Consider the following 20,525-nt stretch of genomic DNA (forward strand, 5'->3'; position numbering starts at 1 on the left):
ACTCAACCGACTGAGCCACCCGCGCGCCCCTCTCTTTCCTCTTAATGCTAACATAAGCCAAGGCTTGAATGGCAAGAAACAGCAGCTTTCTGAAGGAAGAATTTTTTAAACAATGGGAACAGCTAATGTAAAAGCCCATATGGTGTATTAAAGAGCAGAATGGTATTAAGATGAAGCTGAATGAGGTTGTTCAAATATGTAGGACTTTGTGAGTCAGGATACGGACTTTGGACTTTGTGTCCTCTTTTGATTTTTTTTTTTTCCTGAAAGTTCCCAACCAAATGGATATAAAAATAGAAGGTATCTTGAGAATTGTACAAACATTAGTATGTATGGATGTTAGCTTTAAGACCATCAACAAAGAAAGTACATACGTATGTGTTATGGAGTTGCACGGAAGAGGGCAGGCAGGGGAGCTAGATGACATCTGAGAAACCACATGGATGTGTAAAATAAATGGAGATAAAGTTTTCATTCCCAGAAAGTGTACTATGTCTCTCCAAGCCGTTTTTAGCTTCCGCCTGACTCTGTTCTTACCTGTCCTTGGAATCTTAGATCCATTTGTTCAGTATCATCGGTAGATGATTTTAGGCTAGTGCATGGAATATTGATTCAAAGCATGTAGCTTGTGAAAGCAAATACCTCTTTTTACATTATGGATAATTTTTCTCTTCTAAACCTAGTGGGTATGCTGCCCCCAAGTATAAGGGTGTAGAGCCCCCACTTTAGTTTAAAGTCTGACTTGGTTTTTTATGTTTTAGGCAGCTAAAAGTTTGCTTTACAAAACTTTGGACTTAGGTTAGTGAGAAAGTTCCTCTTAACAACATTAATATGGTAGAGGTTTGGAGATGATTCTAAAATTATCAGGTTATCCTCCTTCTACTTGCCCTGAAAGCCTCAGTCTGTTTGTTTGCTTTAATGTAACTAGGTACATGTTTTTTTCAATTTCCTCTGTTTTCATCTGTAGGAATCAAAGTGTTTGTCTTTGTTTTGGGCATCAGACCAATACCAATTTATTCCCCACTTGGTTGCCTGTGTATCGTTTACTCTGATGTGATATACACTGTTTTAAGGTTCTAAGTGTATTATTCTGAATAGTCAGATTAAGAGTTTGTTATTTTTTGAAATTATGGCTTATTGCTGTTTACACTCAGATGATGATGGTGATGATTGATAATGGTGAGCTTGAGTAAACACACATCATTGGCTTTGTATCAGGATTGGGGACAAATTCTGGTTTGATCCCCAAAACAAGCTCCTTTCTTCTTTGCATTATTTAGAATTATTTAAATTATTAGCAAGTGAAACATAAGGAAAGTGAAACAAGGAACCATGGTAGGGGAAAAATTTATTAACAATTAGTGTAATAAATAGCTTTGTTTTTATTCATACTCATTTTTCGCAAGCCATTAACTTACTTAGTTGAATGAATTTTCGTTTGGAGTCACTCTGACACCTGGCAAAGTGAAATTTTCTGTTTATGGGAAAAGGAAAGGATTTTCTTCCTTTTAGTGCCTTTAGTGATAACAGCTTGGTAAATAAATTATTATTTGGGAAGTGAAGATATTGGCAAAAGGCTTAACCTTTACACATAATTAGTTTCCTGGCAATGGAATCTTGATAATTTTCTGGAATTTTGCTTCGTGTATTGAGTTTAAATGTACTTTGCATTTAAAATGTGAAATTAGGGGCGCCTGGGTGGCGCAGTCGGTTAAGCGTCCGACTTCAGCCAGGTCACGATCTCGCGGTCCGTGAGTTCGAGCCCCGCGTCGGGCTCTGGGCTGATGGCTCGGAGCCTGGAGCCTGTTTCCGATTCTGTGTCTCCCTCTCTCTCTGTCCCTCCCCCGTTCATGCTCTGTCTCTCTCTGTCCCAAAAATAAATCAAAAAAAAACGTTGAAAAAAAAAAATTTAAAATGTGAAATTAGTTGCTTTGTGTGTGCAGGTGGAATAATTTCTTTAGGCCAGCGATGAGTTAACGTTGAAAAGTTTATTAACAGACATAAATGTTCCCAGTTGTCCAAGAGAATTGGAATACTTCCAAATGAGTGAGACACAGTTCATGTCAAGTCAGTTACAAGTAGGTTAACCACTGAGTGGTTTTTCTGCAGGATATTTTAATTCTCCAGCTAGTTTTCCATCCATGTAACTCAGTTTGTTTAAAAACTATTCTAACCCCCACTCTGATGGTATATGTACAGGGATTGAAATCAATCTGAAGGATAACAATAAAATATGATTAGGAAGGTAAATTTCTTAAACTCCATATACTGTGGTAATACATTCTAAAGCCACAGGAACTTGCTTTCTGAATTATGTGTAATTTGGTATTCTTATTCTACTCTCCCCTTCCTAAGGCACAGCATAGTGCCGAGAAGACTACTAGATACCTGATAGGTCTTTTTTCCAAATGAATAAATGAAATCCGCAGAAGCAAAGAATAGAGAGTTGATAGAATATCTGTCATGAGCAGATTGAGCCAAATGTGGAACAGAATCTAGGACAGGCACCTTGAAGTAATGCCTTTTCATTAAGCAAGGTCTTTGGTGTCAATCTACATTTTAATCCTCTCTCTGTCACTCACAAGCTTTATAACGTTGGGGAAATAATCTAATTTCTCTCTTTTTTAAACCTGATTTTTAAAAATTAGCATTAAAAATTTGTACATATTGGTAAGTATAGTGAACACTATAATCAACAGTTGTATAACTGGAGGAAGATTGTTCCAGGTAGAGAGAAGGTCGGGTGCCAAAGTCTTGAGAGGCATGGACTAGGGTCGGTATTCAAGCCACAGCAGGTAAACCATTTGTGATGGGAGTGGAATAAGGAAAAAAGTTGTAGAAGATAGGATCAGAGAGGTAATGAGGACTAGATAGTATTAGATATAGTAAGGACTTTGGCTTTTATTCTGAATAAAATGGGGAACCATTGGAGGGTTTGTGAACAGAAGAGTATTATGGTATGGTCTCTTAAAAGGATTTTTTTGACTGCTGTGTTGAGAATAGACTATAATAGTCAAAGCAGAGAGAGCAGTTAGGAAATCACAATATGATTATAATTCAAGAAAGAGATGATGATGGCTTGAAGAGTAGTGGAGATAGTAAAGAGTGGTCTGAATTTGGATGTAATTTGAAGGAAGAACAGAAAGGAGATATTGACCGATTGGATTTGATGTTTAAGAAAAAAGATGATTCCAAAATATTTGGCTGGGGGTGGGAGGGAGGGGAGGGTGGGTGATGGGTATTGAGGAGGGCACCTTTTGGGATGAGCACTGGGTGTTGTATGGAAACCAATTTGACAATAAATTTCATATATTGAAAAAAAAAAAAAAGAAAAGAAAAAAACAAAATATTTGGCCTAATATGTATCATTCATATGCTACATCATATGCTACATATGGGCAGAATAGATTTTTAGAGGGTGATCAGCAATTTAGTTTGGTGTATGTTAAGTTTGAGATGTCTAGTAGATACCACATTGAGACTGCTCTGAGTCTACTTAACTTTGCAGAGGCATGTTCTTCAGAATTTCTTTTCATAATGGTCTCTGGGAGACCGACTTACTGTTTGTCTCAAATTGTCTTTATCTACCTCCACTTTTGAGTATAGTTTAACTGGGTATAGAATTCTGGTTAACAGCTATTTTCCCTCAGTGCTTTAAAAATCTGTGTCTTTTATTATTGCCAGTGAGAAACTTATCTTTGGTGTAATTGGTTTCCTTTGTAGGCATCTTATTTTTTCTTTCTTCTGTGGCTTTTAAGGTTTTCTCTTAATCGCAATTTCACTGTGATATGCCTAGGTATGGGTTTATTTACCTGGAGTAGATACTTGGAATATACTTTGAATCTGAGGCCTTGTGACTTTTTTCAGTTTTGGAAATTTTCTAGATATTTCTTTGAGTATTTTTCTCCTAGTTATTTTATTCCTGCTTTCTGTAACCCCTCTTAGAATATATTGGTTTCTCTCAAGCTATTGTCTATATGTATGTATACAAACAGGTACATTTGTGCACATATATATTTGGAGTTTTGGTCTTCTTTCTCTGTACTGTTTTGGGTACCTTTACCAGAAAACTGTCGTCTGAGTCACTAATTCTCTAGAATTCATCTTTTTTTTTTTTTTAATTTTGAAAGTACATTAAATTTTTTTTTTAACATTTATTTATTTTTGAGAGAAAGAGAGACAGAGTGTGAGTGGGGGAGGAGCAGAGAAAGAGGTAGACACAGAATCCGAAGCAGGCTCCAGGCTCTGAGCTGTCAGCGCAGAGCCCAACACGGGGCTGAAACTCAAACCATGAGATCATGACCTGAGCTGAAGTCAGACGCTTAACCAACTGAGCCACCCAGGCTCCCCTTGCTCTTTTTAAAATAGAAGTTATTCCTAATCTCTTGAGTATTCTAAACAGTTATTTTAAGGTCTTTGTCAGACTGCTCCATAAAATTGTTTCATGTGGAATGAATTTATGCTCAAATTATTGTTTTTTAAGATAGTTTTTCTTAATGTAAAACTTATGGCTGTGTTTTCAATTTTGATTTGCTGACTATATGATTGGGAGTCTTTTTGGTTTATCTTTTTATTCTCCTTTGGCCCATTCCTCTCTATCAGAGGAATTAGATTAGATAGTGGCATTTTAGGTCTTCCACCCAAAGTAATACTGGGAATATTACAGATCTTGTCACCAAGCTAGAAGTCAGCCTGGTTCGAGGTTTCTCTGGGCCCACAGCTTTTCCTACTGCTGGAGCTCTGGCAGTAGCCCTTTTCCAACTTCCCTTCATGGGAGAGGAAGCCCCTGAAATTTCCCATTTCCTGGGAGTGAGATGAGTTATCCCCCAGGAACTAGTTCCTGGCCATCACTGCTGCTTCTGGACCTGTAATCCACCAGATCTCTGGTGTCAGCATTCTTGCTGCTTTGCATTTCTATTCTGTTTTACCCAGATAATTATCTTGTTTTTGAGCTCAGTTGGTTTTGGGGTTCTATTGCATATTTTGGTTATTATTAATATATATTGGGGATGTGGCTTGTCAAAATGTAAACCAGCTGTTCCATCTCTATCAGTTATATTGAAGCTCTTTAAAGCTTGCTTTTCTCGGGGTGCCTGGGTGGCTCAGTCGGTTGGGCGTCCGACTTCGGCTCAGGTCATGATCTCGCGGTCTGTGAGTTCGAGCCCCGCATCGGGCTCTGGGCTGACAGCTCAGAGCCTGGAGCCTGTTTGGGATTCTGTGTCTCCCTCTCTCTCTGACCCTCCCCTGCTCATGCTCTGTCTCTCTGTCTCAAAAATAAATAAATGTTAAAAAAAATTTAAAAAAAATAAAGCTTGCTTTTCTCATAGTAATAATAGATGATAATTTTAGAAAACAACCTGTTCAGAATGTGTTAAACACTTCACCAAAACAAACTTGTTTAATCCTCCCAACACTTTTCATTTTATAGAAAAGTGAGAAATGGGGAGGTTTCATATTTTGCCATGGATCACACAGCTATTACATGGCAGAGCAAGGATTCTAAAATAACTTGGCTCCATAGCATGTCCTCCTAACCACTATGATAGACTGTCTCACCTGTCAGTTGGGGAAAATCATACCGTGTTTGTTGTTGTGCAAGACAAGATTCGAAAAGTCTAGTGTTGTATCTCATGTATACTAGGCATTCAGTAAAGGTTTATTTTTCTTTCCTTAGTGCAGGCAAATATATTTTCAGTATGATAATTTAAACACCTCTGTGTAAGTTTATTTTGTTTAAAATATAGCACATTTCATTTTAGTAAAAGAGTGGGAGTTCTAGGATTGAACTACTTTTCTTGTGTGGTGGTGGGGGCAGGACTGGCCTGGGAGAAATGCAGAGCTAGGGAATCAAAGAAATAGGGTCAAGTGTAAAGTCCAAATTGAAGACCAGACAACTGAAGGATTCTACAGAAAAGCTGGATTGATCCCGGCGGATTCCAGAGCAAAACACCGTGTGGACTAGATGGTAGGAGCTGGTGTCTTGATCATTTCCCAGGGCTCCTGAGGCTCCCGGATCCTTGGCAATGGGCAAGAGGGCTCTGGTGAAGGCACTTTGCCAGATTTGGCCTCATTGAGTACTCTTGGATCTTTGTTTTCAAATTCCCCAAGTTAACAAGGAGAGTTTAGTCTTAGTTTGCAGCACATAAGGGACTAAATAGGCCCGGTTAACTGTTTATAGTTACAGTAGCCAAGAATCTAAATTAAGGAATTGCCTCTGGGGCCTTCCAGTATTTCCTCAGTCATCTCATCTCCTCCTTCCTCAACCCCACTTATGTGGGCTTTCCACCGTTCTGCCCGCACATCCTCAGAGTCCAGCTCACACTCCACCCCTTCCATGGCACTGTACTGAGCCCTTGTACACCTTGTGCCTAGTAGTGCTCGAAATACACTGGAGGCTTTGAGAAAGAAAAGGTCCTTGTGAGATGTAATATTTGGAGGAAGTTTTACTAATTTGTATGAATAGGGATAAGTACGAAGATCATAAACAAATGCTTAGTTGAGAATATGGAGTGTGTGTGTGTGTGTGTGTGTGTGTGTGTGTGTAGCACATGTGTTAGAATGGGAACCAGCAAAGTGCACAACCTTACTAGAACAGAAAGTCTGTACAGGAATGTGGAAAAATTTTAAGGTTACAATCAAGTAGGAGGGTTGGGACCAGGCCATAGGTGACCCTTCAAGCTGGAATAGTTGATCAAGATGGAAAAAGAATTAGATCGAGATTTGTTAACAGTCACAAGCCCTTGTAAGTTCAGATGAGGAAGGATGATGCATGGTGAGGTGGCCTATTCTTATCTCAGATCTGCCTGCCTTTTCAGATTGGTTGGTTTTGGTAGAACCTCTGTCGGTCAAGTCAGGGAGGCCCAGGAGAGGTGCACTGACAGTGCCTTTTTTTCTTCTTTAAATGTTTATTTTTGAGAGAGAGAGACTGCGCGCACGTGGGAGCTCATGAGCTGGGGGAGGGGCAGAGAGAGAGAGAGAGAGAGAGAGAGAGAGAGACAGAGAGAGAGAGAGAGAGAGACAGAGGATCCAAAGCAGACTCTCTGTAGAGAGCCCGACGTGGGGCTCAAAGTCACAAACCGTGAAATCATCACCTGAGCCAAAATTGGACGCCTAACTGACTGAGCCACCCAGTCACCCCTCACTGATAGTGTTGGGGAGCATTACTAAGCTAGTATTTATTGCACTGGTATTTCAGTTCACTTGCTAGGAACATAAGGAAATCGGAAAAAAAACCCTTACCTCTTACAGTTCCTTTCCCCCTTAGTTTTTCCTGTATAGTGATTCCCTGTAGGAGACTTGACCTTAGACTGCAGCACTATTTAATGTCAGTCCTACAAGGCTGGTGGTCCCGTGGTGGGAAAGAGAATAGGTAAATTAAATCCACATGTAATCTTAGATCAATTAGTTTTTACTTTATTTACCTCCAGTTTTTTTGGATGACTAGATCACAAAAGATGACTTTTGCTTTGGTTTTCTTTTCTTTCTTTCTTTTTTTTTTCTTTTCCCTGCTCACTCATTGTGGAGTATTTTAATCCAAATATGCTTAAAAGACTGTGAAGACTGAGCAATAGAAGACAGTAATCCATGACTATATCACTAGCACGTAACAGCTCTGGGGCATTTGGATTTCAGTTTTTGATTGGGCAACTGTGTGAGGATTATACCAAGCTGGCAATGTTAGTAATAAACTAGAAAACAATTCTGTGGAACTCAATGCATTTATCTTAATTTTTAAGAGGTATAAATCCAGTGATGAGAAGTAACTTCAACTCCTATAAATATAAAAGTGCAGGAGGACTATTTATATTATGAAAGATTTCAGACATTATATGAATGGATTATTTTTATTATGAGAAGTTTCAAAGGTAAATTTTAAACATGTATAATACATAAACATAAAAAACATACCAAAATTTCAAACATACATGTATAAAAGTAGAGAGAATAGTAAAATGAACTGCGTTTACCCATCACCCAGATAGATTCAACATTTATCAGAGTTTTGCCACACTTGCTTCGTCTGTCCCCTTCTTGATGGCTTGCTGAACTGTTACAAAGTGCATTTCTGATTTGTATTTCCAGTCCTATGCACTCCTCTGTGCATCTCTAAACAATACGGACATTTTCTTCCACGTGCATAATGCCATTGACACGTCCTAGAAATAATTCTTTGGTGTCCTATAGTATCTAGTACATATAAATCTCTTCTATTATTTGAAAATACCTCTTTTACCTTTGTTTTTTTGTTCAAGCCAGCATCTAACCAAGGTTCACACTTTGTATTTGGTTGTTATGCCTTTGGATCTCTTTTAATCTTGTAGTTCAGATTGTGGATGGCTGGTTTTGGTGGCTGAGGGGGTGAGTGGGAAGAAGCAGGGGTGGGGTGAATTTTTTAAGCTATGCTAAAAGGAAACCTTTAAAATCACAGAGCATGCTGGCAGTAGGGAGATTTGATTGTAAAGTTTATGGCTGAAACAACGTATTTTTGAATGTTTATTTATTTATTTCGAGAGGGAGAGAACGTGCGTGCATGCATGCACATGACCAGGAGAGGGACAGAGAGGGAGAGAGGGAGAGAGAGAATCCCAAGCAGGCTTAGTGCTGTTTGTGCAGAGCCAGACGTGTGGTTTGATCTCCCCAACTGTGAGATCATGACCTGAGCTGAAATCAAGAGTTGGGCACTCAAACAGACTGAGACATCCAGGTGCCTCTATGGCCAAAATATATTTTTAGGCCCCTGTCAAACTTTTAAAAATGTTTCCTATAGAGTAGTATTTTTTTTTTTAATTTTTAAAATGTTTATTTATTTTTGAGAGAGAGAGAAACAGAGTGTGAGTGGGGAAGGGACAGAGAGAGAGAGGGAGACAGAATCCAAAGAAGGCTCCAGGACCTGAGCTGTTAGCATGGAGCCTGATGCAGGGCTTGAACTCGTGAACCACACTAGATCATGACCTGAGCCAAAGTCCGATGCTTAACTGACTGAGCCACCCAGGCACCCCATAGAGTATTATTATTTATATATGATTTGTTTTATGCAAGACACAAACAACTAAATTTGAGTTACTATTTGGAATATTTAATTAGAAACTGAAGTTGTCAGGGCGCCTGGGTGGCTGAGTCAGTGAAGGGTCTGACTTCAGCTCAGGTCGTGATCTCATGGTCCATGGGTTCAAGCTCCACGTCGGGCTCTATGCTGACAGATCAGAGCCTGGAGCCTGCTTCAGATTCTGTGTCTGTCTCTCTGCCCCTCCCCTGCTTGCACTCTGTCTCTCTCTCTCTCTCTCAAAAGTAAGTAAACATTAAAAAAAAAAAAAGAAAGAAAAATCTTTCTGCAAAATGTTTTCCTCAATTTAAAAACAGAGTATTTTTTCTTTGGATTTCATCTCTTTATTTTCATATATTTACTTTAGTCAAATCCAGTTATGATCCTCCTAAAATAATTGTCTGTCTACCACTGAATATGCTATTTCTTAGGATAATGTTATATGATCTGTTAAGGCATAAGGTTAAAAATTTTTATTAAAATTAAATATTCTTTTTTTTTTTTTTTTAAATTTTTTTTTCAACGTTTATTTTATTTTTTGGGACAGAGAGAGACAGAGCATGAACGGGGGAGGGACAGAGAGAGAGGGAGACACAGAATCGGAAACAGGCTCCAGGCTCTGAGCCATCAGCCCAGAGCCTGACGCGGGGCTCGAACTCACAGACCGTGAGATCGTGACCTGGCTGAAGTCGGACGCTTAACCGACTGCGCCACCCAGGCGCCCCTAAAATTAAATATTCTTAAGCACAGCAGAGTAACACTTCATATAGTAGAATGGAATCTCACCAACAGCAAAGTCGAAATAATCGAAAAATGTTTATACTAACCTGCTTTATTAATTTTCCGTAGGATTTGGTTGAAAATTTTGTGGGAGGCCACATTTTGAGAGACATGAAAATGATTATTAAGATATACCTTAAAATGTGTTTTCTTTGAATATAATCTCTGTAAAGACCGAACATAAGGTATAATAAAGTTATATTCTCTTTGTGTTTTGCAGTATAGATTATCTGTAAGAGTTTCATTAACCTTCATCAGAACATTTTGAGTATGAGTGTAAGCCATGGTATTAAAGCTTATTTTGCAGACAAGACACATGCTTTATATGCTTTTGTAAGAAATGGAATCTTTAATAGCTTCAGACCTAGCTTAAGACCCATAGTAAAGAGGAAGGTAAGTGAAAAGTAGAAAGGGAGACAAGTTTTAGTTTTCCTCCTTCCAAATATAAGGATATTTCTTCTTCTCTAACAATGTTAATGTGTATTAATAGTTCGTACTTTTATCTTTTGGTACCCGATTATTCCAAATGTTTGCTTCATCTATTCCTCTTAGGTGCCCCAATGTGAGTCTGCAAAAGCTGCCAGAACACTGGTTATGGAATGTTTTAGAGGAAATTAAATGCAGCGATCCCTCATCTAAACTCTGCGCTACAAGGCGCAGTGCCGGACTTCCTTTCTACATACAGGTACATATCCACGGGACATAGCTGTCTGTCTGTCTTTTGATAATTTGTTTTATTTGTCTTTTGACGATCCCTTTGACATGTGAGGGAGCATATTGCATAAGAGATAGTTCTGGCTTTTATGTATGTGGCTTTGTTGCGTGTGTGGACAGTATGTTCCCATGACAGATCTGTTCTTGGAAGAAACCCTCTCTACAAAGTCAGTCTTGTAATGTGAACAGAGGGTGGTATGGATTTCCGCCTGTGTATTAAGTAGGCAGACATCACTGTGGCACATTCATGGCTCACTTCTAGGAAGTGTGCACGTTGCCTTTTTCTTTTTGAGTTAGAAAAAATAGTCTTCCTGTTATTTCAAGACCCTGAACACTGTCTCTGAAAGCAATAAGTATTAGCAATTTCTTTTCAATACGTCCATAAAATGTCCATGCGTAAAATAATTTTAATCCTAATGGTAGCTAACATTTATAAATGGTTATTTGACATATATTAACTTATTTAAGCTTTCTTCAAGCCCTATGAGATATGTCCTGTTATCATTTGTATACTACAGATGAGGAAACTGAGGCTGAGGAAAGTTAAGTGACTTGCCAAAAGCCCCAGAGATAGTGTGAGCAGGACTAAGACTGGAAGCTTGGGCAGCCTGAATCCTGAGCGACTCTACATGTGAAAATGGGTGTGTGGTAGTGCATTTTCTGTTTTTTAATACAGAAGAAAGCATATTATACACACTGTTTTGCCCTTGCTTTTGTTCCACTTACTGTTTTACCTCAAAGATCATTGCGTATCAGCACACCCAGATATTGCTAGTTGATAGGAAGATATTTTATTTCCACAGTGTTGCAATTAAGAGGCTATCGTCCTCATGAATTCAACGAATAAAAACCAAAGTCCTCACAATATTAAATCAGACCCCAACCTGGAAGGTCTTTGTTTAATATTTAGTAAGATTCAGTCCAGGAATGGTGGTGGTATAATAAAAGCAATGAAAATAAGTGCAACAAAGTGTTTTATTAGTGCCTCTACATTTTTTCCTTCTCTTTCTTACTCGTCAAATTTCCACAGTCATCATTTTGTGATGACAATGGACACCAACTTGCAGAGGTTGTTGATGTGATGCAGAGCTCATCGAAATGAAAACTCTCTGATCTGACCCATTCTGCATCAGTTTGGTTCATCTCCTGCCTGTAATTCATTTGGACCTCGTGTGTTTTTGCCTCACTGGAGGACAAATGTTAAGATAGTAGCAAGGTCTAGTTGCATGTTTGTGCAGTGTGCTTATTCCACCTCTGGCTCCCGTCTAGTACTAAATATTGGTCATAGTGACAGAGCAGTTAGGACACATACTTTCTTTTTTTTTAACTTTTTAAATGTTTATTTATTTTTGAGAGAGAGACACAGAGCGCAAGCAGGGGAGGGGCAGAGAGAGAGGGAGACAGAATCTGAAGCAGGCTCCAGCCTCTGAGCTGTCAGCACAGAGCCTGATGTGGGGTTCGAACTCATGAACCGAACCGCAAGATCATGACCTGAGCCAAAGTCAGATGCTTAACTGACTGAGCCCCCCAGGCGCCCCAGGACATGTCCTTTTTTAGTCCATCCTTGGAAAGAATGTCATAACTATGCACACAACTATTGGGGGGGGGGGGGGGGGAAGCCATGGCTCCAAGGAGACATTTCAGTAATTGCATGTAGCTTTTTTATTTATGTTAGTTGAGTAAAATCTAAATTATTAGAAAAATCTGTTCAGAGAGGCCCCCATTCCTCTTAGCATAACTTACCAATAAGTTATGTTCTCATGGAAACCTCTACTTAGTGTTAACTATGGAGGAAAACTGCCTACTTAGTTTATGAACTTATCTTTTGTACAGACAGATATAAAAATGTTTTGAGTGGTCATTAGAAAAATAGTATATATGTTTTATGAGCATAAATAGCATAAATATACTATAATAAATTTGTCTTTTTTTTAAAGTTTACTTATTTATTTTGAGAAAGAGACACACAGAGAGAGAGCATGCATGAGCAGGAGAGGGGCAGAGGGAGAGGGAGAGAGAGAATCCCAAGCAGGCTCTGTACTGTCAGTGCAGAGCCCGATGTGGGGCTTGAACTCACAAAGTGTGAGACCGTGACCCGAGCCAAAATCAAGAGCTGGATGCTCAACTGACTGAGCCACCCAGGTGCTCCGATAAATTTGTCTTTTAAACCTGGATCAGTTTGGTTCATCTCCTGGATGTGTTTACCTCTTTTATGGATTATAAAAGCTTCCAAAAAAGCTGAATAGCTTGAAACTTTCACTCTTGGGAGCTACTAGCTATGCACAAATGAAATAACCACTGCTACTCCTAGCTCTATACAACCACTGATCTGTTTTCTGTGTCTACAGATTTGCCTTTTCTGGATATTTCATATAAATGGGATCATATACTGTGTGGTCTTTATGTCTTTCACTTCGCATGTTTTCAAAATCCATCCATGTTGTAGCACATATCAGTACTTCATTCCTTTTTATTGGCTCAGGTGGTTTGATATCCTATTTTTATGTTTAATGTATATTGGCAAAATTTTAGACACAAAGTAAATTAGCAGCTCTTGAAAATTCAAATATAGGACCCCTTTGGAGTTTGTAGTATTTCCTTTTGCTCCATGGACTTTCCAGTATTATGGTTTGATGGTCCTTCAGGTAGAGACTCTTTGGTAAAAAATTAAACAACTGATCAATCTCCAGGGAGTTTCTAAATCCTTGCAAGAAATTTAATCCACAGGTGTTTTTGTTTTTTAAGTAAAGAGGATTTTCTTGTTGATAAATTTGTGACAAAATCTGACTTGCTGGGGGCTCCTGGGTGGCTCAGTCGGTTGAGCGTCTGGACTTTTGGTTTCAGCTCAGGTCATGATCCCAGGATCGTGGGATCAAGCCCCACATCAGGCTCTTCACTGAGCGTGGAGCCTGCTTGAGGTTCTCTCTCTTCTCTGCCCCTCTCCCCCACTTGTGTACACGTGCACTCTGTCAAATTAAAAACAAAAAACAAAAAACAAAACCCAAAACTGACTTGCTTATTGTATCTGAGACCTGTCACATAGTTGTGGTCCTAGGAGAGTGCTCAGTAAGAACCATTCATTCAACCTTTTAGAATTGTATAGTTAACAAGCAAACTGGAAATGACCTTAGAGATGCCATGATATCACCATCAACTTATTTTACAGATGAAGAATCTGAGGGATGGAGAAGTTAAACTACTTGCCCAAGGCTGAATGGCTTAATTAACTTGCTTGATACCACATGTTTTCATAAGGGGATTTTTCATTTTGGGATTGATTCTAGGAACTAGAAATAAGTATATGTAAAACAATAGCCCAGTTAATTTTTGTCTTGTTTTTCCATAGGCACTATTGGCATCTGAACCGAAGAAAGGCAAAATGGATTTGTTGAAAATAACAATGAAAGAGTTAATCTCCTTGGCTGGGCCTACAGATGACTCACAGAGCACAATCCCCCAGGTAATAATGGAAATACACAAAGACTGCTAGGAAGGCAGTGATTTTAAATCTTTGCTGTCCAAAAAAAAAGTATCTGCTAAAAAAAAGAAAGAAAAAGAAAAGTATTTGTTCTAGATATAGAATTATTGAAAATAGGGTGGGTATTTGAAGCTTGCTCTGGATGCTTTTGTTTTGTTGGCCTTTCCTGTCCACAAAATAAACCATTGCTTTAGTTGATCTATGTTAACCAAAATGACCTATTTTTAAACTTTGGTGAAAACATCCAACTAAAGGCATTTTATAATGCTACTCTGCCAGTTTTATTTCACATTTCTCCAATACCTGGCTAGCTTTAACCTCTTTTCATGTATTAGTCCTCTGAATTAATTCTGTGAATTGCCCATTGAAAGACTTTTTGGCTATCTTTAATTTGGTTATTTGTCTTTATCTTTCAGGAGTTGGGTTTTTTTGGTTGTTTTAAAATGATTTTCCTGATAACAGTTCTTTTTGGTTGAGTTACACACCTCTTCTTCCAATCTGTGGCTTCTCTTTTCACTTTGCTTATGGTCTCTGTTATTGCATGGAAGTTTTAAATTTTAATAAAATGGAATATGCCGGCTTTTTCTTTTATGGTTTGTACCTTCGGATCTTGTTTAATAAATACACCAAGGTCAGAACATATTTTGTATTTTCTTTTTAAAGTTTTAATTTTATTTCTCACATTTCTGTCTTTACACTATCTGTAATTCGTTTTTGTTTGTGTGTAAAATAAGAAAATAATTTTATTACCTTCCATTTGGATAATTAATATGCAAGGGTTTTTGATACAGTATATCCTTTCCCCTTGATTTATAGCACCCTTCTATCTCTGATATACTGTTCTTGTTGACATGCATGTCTGTTTGTGTGCTTTGTTTTATTGGTCTGTTATATTATCTCTGAGCCAAAAACTCTATTTTAATTACTATCTTTTCAATAACTTTTGGTATCTGGTAGGGTGAATTTCCCTTTTTTTCCTTTGCAATTATCATGGCTATATTTTTTCCATTGCTCTTCCATATAAGTTATAGAATCAGCTTGCTAAGTTTAACAAAACCCCCTTTTGAATTTTTGTTGGAATTTAAATTTATTGATTTGTTTGGGGAAAATGACTCTGTGCTGAATATAAGCACAACAATAAGCAAAAAAATTAATTGCATTTATACACACCAGCAACATCTAATACAATCCTTAAAATACTGTTTATAATCACTAGAAAAAATATAAAGTATGTAGAATTAAATCTCACAAAAGATCTATAAGACTTTTGTAGGAGATTATTTTTAAAAATAATGAAAGGGGTGCCCGGGTCGCTCTGTCAGTTGAGTGTCTGACTTTGGCTCAGGTCGTGATATCACTGTTCGTGGGTTCGAGCCCTGCGTTGAGCTCTGTGCAGACAGCTCAAGAGCCTGAAGCCTGCTTTGGATTCTGTGTCTCCCTCTCTTTCTGTCCCTCCCCCGCTCTCACTCTGTCTCTCAAAAATAAATAAACAGAATAAAATTTTTAAAATAATGAAAGACATAGAGAAAGATCTGAATAAATGGAGAAAACTAGCCATGCTCATGGACTGGAAGATTTAAATTAAAAAAAAATTTTTTTTAATGTTTACTTATTTTTGAGAGTAAGAGAGAGAGAGAGAAAGAGACAGCATGAGTGGGAGAGGGGCAGAGAGAGAAGGAGACACAGAATCTGAAGCAGGCTTCAGGCTCTGAGCTATCAGCACAGAGCCTGACGCAGGGCTCGAACTCATGGACCATGAGATCATGACCTGAGCCAAAGCCGGATGCTCAACTGACTGAGCCACCTAGGCACCCCTAGAAGATTTAAATATTAAAAAAGAAGTCATGTCAGCTATTGTGTATTACAACTAATGACTTGTCTGTAAATCTTTTGGATTTTCTTTATGGATAATCATATCCTCAGTAAATAATGCTAAATTTGTTTTACCTTTCTAATTCTTATTCATAAAATATTTTTCTTATTCCGCTGGCTGGAACTTGTAGTATGATTTGTATAGCAATAGAAATAGCAGTTATCCCTATGTGATTGCTGATATTTGCTGTAGGTTTAAATCTGTCATATAGCTCATTAAGGAAATCACATTCCCTTGAATGCTTTCAAGTGTCTTTTGAGATAAAAGTCTTCTTCTCGAATTTGCAAATAATCATGAATATACTTATTTTTGGTCCAATACCATCTTTGCGTATGGAATCCTAACCCACAACTTTGACATGGTGAATTGTTTTTACACATTGCTAGATTCCCTTAAAATCTTTTAAAAAATATTTTTTGCGTATTTTCACTGGGTTCATGAGATTGACCTGTGGTTTTTCTTTTTCATGCTGTACCTGTCCTTATTTTTTATGTAAAATTTTTTATTGAATTATAACATATACAAAGACATATAGAAATCATATCTGTACAACAATAAAGTTTCACGAGGTGAACATACTGGTGTAACTAGCAAGAGACAGAACATTTTAACACCTCAAAGCCTCCTCACGCTCCTTCTAATCAGTACCTTTTCCCCAAGGGTAACTACTAGCCTAACTTTAACACCTTAGTTTTAGTTCTACCTGTTTTTTTTAAGTTTTAAATAAATGAAAACATACCATTATGTACTCTTTTGATGTGGTTTCTTTTGACCAACATTATGTTTATATTATCCATCCAAGTTGTAATTTATTTATTTTCGTTGCTATATGATATTATATAATTTATTCATTCTTCTGCTGATGACCATTTGGGTTGGTTTTTATTTTGGGTTATTAAGAATAGTACTTTTAAGAACATTCTTGTACATGCCTAATGGTGAACATATATATATTTCTTTTCAGTAGATACCTACGAGTGTTTTTGGGGTATGTTGTATATTAAGCTTTAATAGAAATTACCATTTTCCCAAAGTAGTTGTCCTTTTCTAGCCAAGCTGTGCTAGACTGGTAAAATAAATTTGGGAGTCTTCTCTTCTCCAAATAGTTTATATAAATTGGGATTATCTATTCTTTGAGTATTTGGTAGAATTCATCTATAAATTCATGTGGGTCAATATTTTGGTAATTGTTGTAGTTATTATATTGGATTTGTTTTTTTGTTTTTGGTCTTTGGGTAGGATTTTTATCTATTGATTTCCTTTATGTAATGATAAACCTCTATTTGTTTTGATACATTCTATTTCCTGGGAAACTGTTCATTTTGTCTAATTTTTCAAATCGATTTGGGTAGCATTATTCACAGTAGTATTTTTGCTTTATTCTCTGTAGTATCTGTAGTCATATCATCCTTGGTATTCATGATACTGCTTGTTTTCTTCTCTCTCTTCTTGGTTGGCCAGAGGTTTGTTTCTATTTCAAAGAATCAGCTTTAGGTTTTGCTAATGGTCTTGGTTATGTCATTGCTTTTTTCAAAATTTTCTGCTCTTTTAAATTTTCTTTCTCTTTTCTAACTTATTGTTCTTTGTCATCTGAATTGGACACTGAGAATATTCATTTTTAGTCTTTTTTTCTTTATAGAAGCATGTAAGGCATGCTTTTTTTTTTTTTTTTAAGTTCCACTTACATTGCATCTCAAAATGTTGATGTGTAGCACCTTGGTTATTGGTCAGCCCTAAATGTTAATTTTTTTTTCCTTTGACCACTTTTTTAAAAAAAATAAAGTATCAGTTTTAAAAGTATTTAAAGAAATCAGTTTCTGACTTAGTTCCACTGTGATCAGAACATAATATGTAAGATTTTAATTATTTGGTATTTGTTGAGATTTTATTTGTGGCTAGGTTTTAAGTCATTTAAAAAAATAAATGTTTCATGTGTACTTGAAAAGAACGTGTTGTCTCTATTTGTTAGGTGCAGGATTCTGCATATGTCCATTGAATCAAGCTTTTTAGTTGCACTGTTTAAATCTTTTAAAAAATTGATTTATCAGATAATTGTATTTTATCAAAATCTGCTATTTCATTTGTGGATTATTTATTTCTTCTCAAATTTAGTAATTTTTTTATTTTGAGGTTATGTTATTGAATGTGTACAGATTTAGAATTACCAGGGTCTTCAACCACATCTAATTTTTAGCTTTTTATTCTAGGTTCATGCTTTAAATATCCTTAGAGCCTTGTTCAGAGATACACGTCTGGGAGAAAATATTATTCCATATGTGGCTGATGGAGCTAAGGCTGCAATTCTAGGCTTTACATCACCAGTCTGGGCAGTAAGTGCTTTTGCCATTTTTTTTTCATTGACTTAATTATACTTCCGAGTAGGTTTTAATAAGCTACTATTTATCTTCTTTGTTGGCTTTTTAGCCATAATTATTTGTTTTCTTATTTAAGTGATTGCCTTAGGGGTTTTAGCATGTATCTTTAGCATCACTGTCCACCCTCAAGTGATACCGTATCACTTCATTTGAAGTGTAAGAACGTAATGATACATATTTCCTTTTCTCTCCTCCCAATCTTTGTGCTTTTATTAGTTTATGTATGTTATAAACCCACACTACATTGTTATTATTTTTGTTTAAACTGCCACTTATCTCTTTTTCAAAATTTATCATGTTAACCATTTTAAAATATACAGTTCAGGGGTGCCTGGGTGGCTCAGTCGGTTGAGCACCTGACCGGCTCAGGTCATGATCTCATGGTTCGTGAGTTTGAACCCCACGTTGGGCTCTGTGCTGACACCTAAGAGCCTGGAACCTGTTTCGGATTCTGTGTCTCCCTCTCTCTCTGCCCCTCCTCCTCTCACATTCTGTCTCTCTCTCTCTCAAAAATAAATAAACATTAAAAAGTAAATAAATAAAAATAAAATATACAGTTCAGTGGCACGAGGTACATTTGCAGTGTTGTGCAGTCATCACCAGTATCCATTCTCAGAACTTTTTCATCACCCTAAATAGAAGCTCTGTATCTGTTAAACAGTCACTCCTCACTTCCTTGGTGAGGTACTCCCTGCCCCAGGGAACCTCTGTTCTACTTTCCAGGCTCTATGAATTTGCCTGTTGTAGGTACCTCATATAAGTGAAATTACAGAATTTTTGTCCTTTTGTATCTGGATTATTTCATTTAGTGTAGTGTTTTCAAGGTTTATCCATGTTGTAGCCTGTGTTATTATTTCGTTCCTTTTTAAGGCTGAATGGTACTCTGTTGTATGTATATAGGACGTTTTGTTTATCCATTCATCTGTTGATAAACATTTAGGGGGTTTTTTGGCTATCATGAATAATGCTGCTCTAATTGAGAGTCAGTATTTTGTAGTGTAGCCAAAGGCACAGACTTCCAAGGTAAAGAGGAATCCTCAAGGTTGCCAACTTCTGCCTGGAAAATTGTGCATCTTCCTGTAAGAGAGATACATGTCTGAAATCCTGTCTAGGAGCATTGCCTAACTACTCCTGAGGACACAGTGTTTACCTTTTGCATTTACAGGAAGCAGAGCAATACCTGTGTACCTTCAGTAGAGTCACAGAGGTAGGAATGGGGCTTTACCATCCGGAAAACTAGAGATCATAAAACTGATTGCCAGCAATATCAATATTGTTTTCGACAAGTCGTAAATTCAAGATGAACAAAGAAATGCTTTCAGAGGGTGAAACCTGGTGACTTTTCCAACATTTTAGCAAAACTGAAAGTATCAAAAATGAGTGCCTTATTTTAAAAAAAATCTTTTTTGAGCCCTTTTGAAACAGTAACACATATACTGCAGAAAATTAGAAAATAAAGAGAAGCATAGAAAGAAAAGTAAAAGTCACCTGTTTAACTGCCATACAGATGATAATCATTATTAGCATTCTGATGTATTTTCTGCCTTTTTTTAACGTGGGTTTCAAAGGTGTGTAGTACTCAGATACACACATATATCCACAAAAGACTGCATTCACATATATAAGTGCTCATGTGTAGTTTTATGTGGGGGGGGGGGATCTTCCTTACTAACACTGGTGATGAAGGGATCTTTTTGGTTCTATTCAGTTTGCTGTACTTGAGAAAATAAACATCATAGCTCTAATGATCAGTACTGTGACTTTAATATATTGATTGTTAGCCTTTTTTTCTTATAAAAACTTAATCTAAGATATGCCAAAATTATAAATCAACATAATCAATGAACATGAAGAGGGCTTCATTTTAGGACAATTGAAATGTATAACAGTTTAAAAAAACCTACCACAGCATTCTCTGTTGAAGTCATTTACAGAGTGGTTTTTCCTGAATGCATGTGAAATGTGGTTTAATTTACTGAAACCTAATTTGTGCACATCTTTTCAAGAATACATCTTGTGCCTAAATGTGACTACATTTGTACTTTGGACCTAACTGTTTTTCCATGTTGCAGAGGAAAACACAAGTAAAATTAACTTAATTTTAATTTTGCAGTAAAGGAATGTTTTCCAACAAGCTTTCATGTATAATTTTATTTTTTGTTTACAGATTCCTCAATCCTGTGTATTGAGACCATACAAATTTTTTGATCTTTGCCATCCCTTGTGCATTTTTATTTATTTTTTTATTTTTTTAAAAAAAAA

At 37.1% G+C, this 20,525-nt stretch overlaps 1 protein-coding gene across 6 annotated transcripts in view; it reads left to right on the forward strand.

Moving 5' to 3' along the window:
* THADA (THADA armadillo repeat containing) overlaps nucleotides 1-20,525 on the forward strand; it is a 330,983-nt gene that overhangs the window by 73,493 nt on the left and 236,965 nt on the right. For all 6 annotated transcript variants that reach the window (XM_058684278.1, XM_058684279.1, XM_058684280.1 and 3 more), the window contains 3 exons: nucleotides 10,376-10,508; nucleotides 13,884-13,997; nucleotides 18,096-18,218. In XM_058684278.1, the coding sequence (XP_058540261.1) occupies nucleotides 10,376-10,508; nucleotides 13,884-13,997; nucleotides 18,096-18,218 (370 nt within the window). The remainder of the gene's footprint in view (nucleotides 1-10,375; nucleotides 10,509-13,883; nucleotides 13,998-18,095; nucleotides 18,219-20,525) is intronic.

This window comes from Neofelis nebulosa, chromosome 9 (assembly GCF_028018385.1).
Source record: "Neofelis nebulosa isolate mNeoNeb1 chromosome 9, mNeoNeb1.pri, whole genome shotgun sequence".
NCBI lineage: Eukaryota > Metazoa > Chordata > Mammalia > Carnivora > Felidae > Neofelis > Neofelis nebulosa.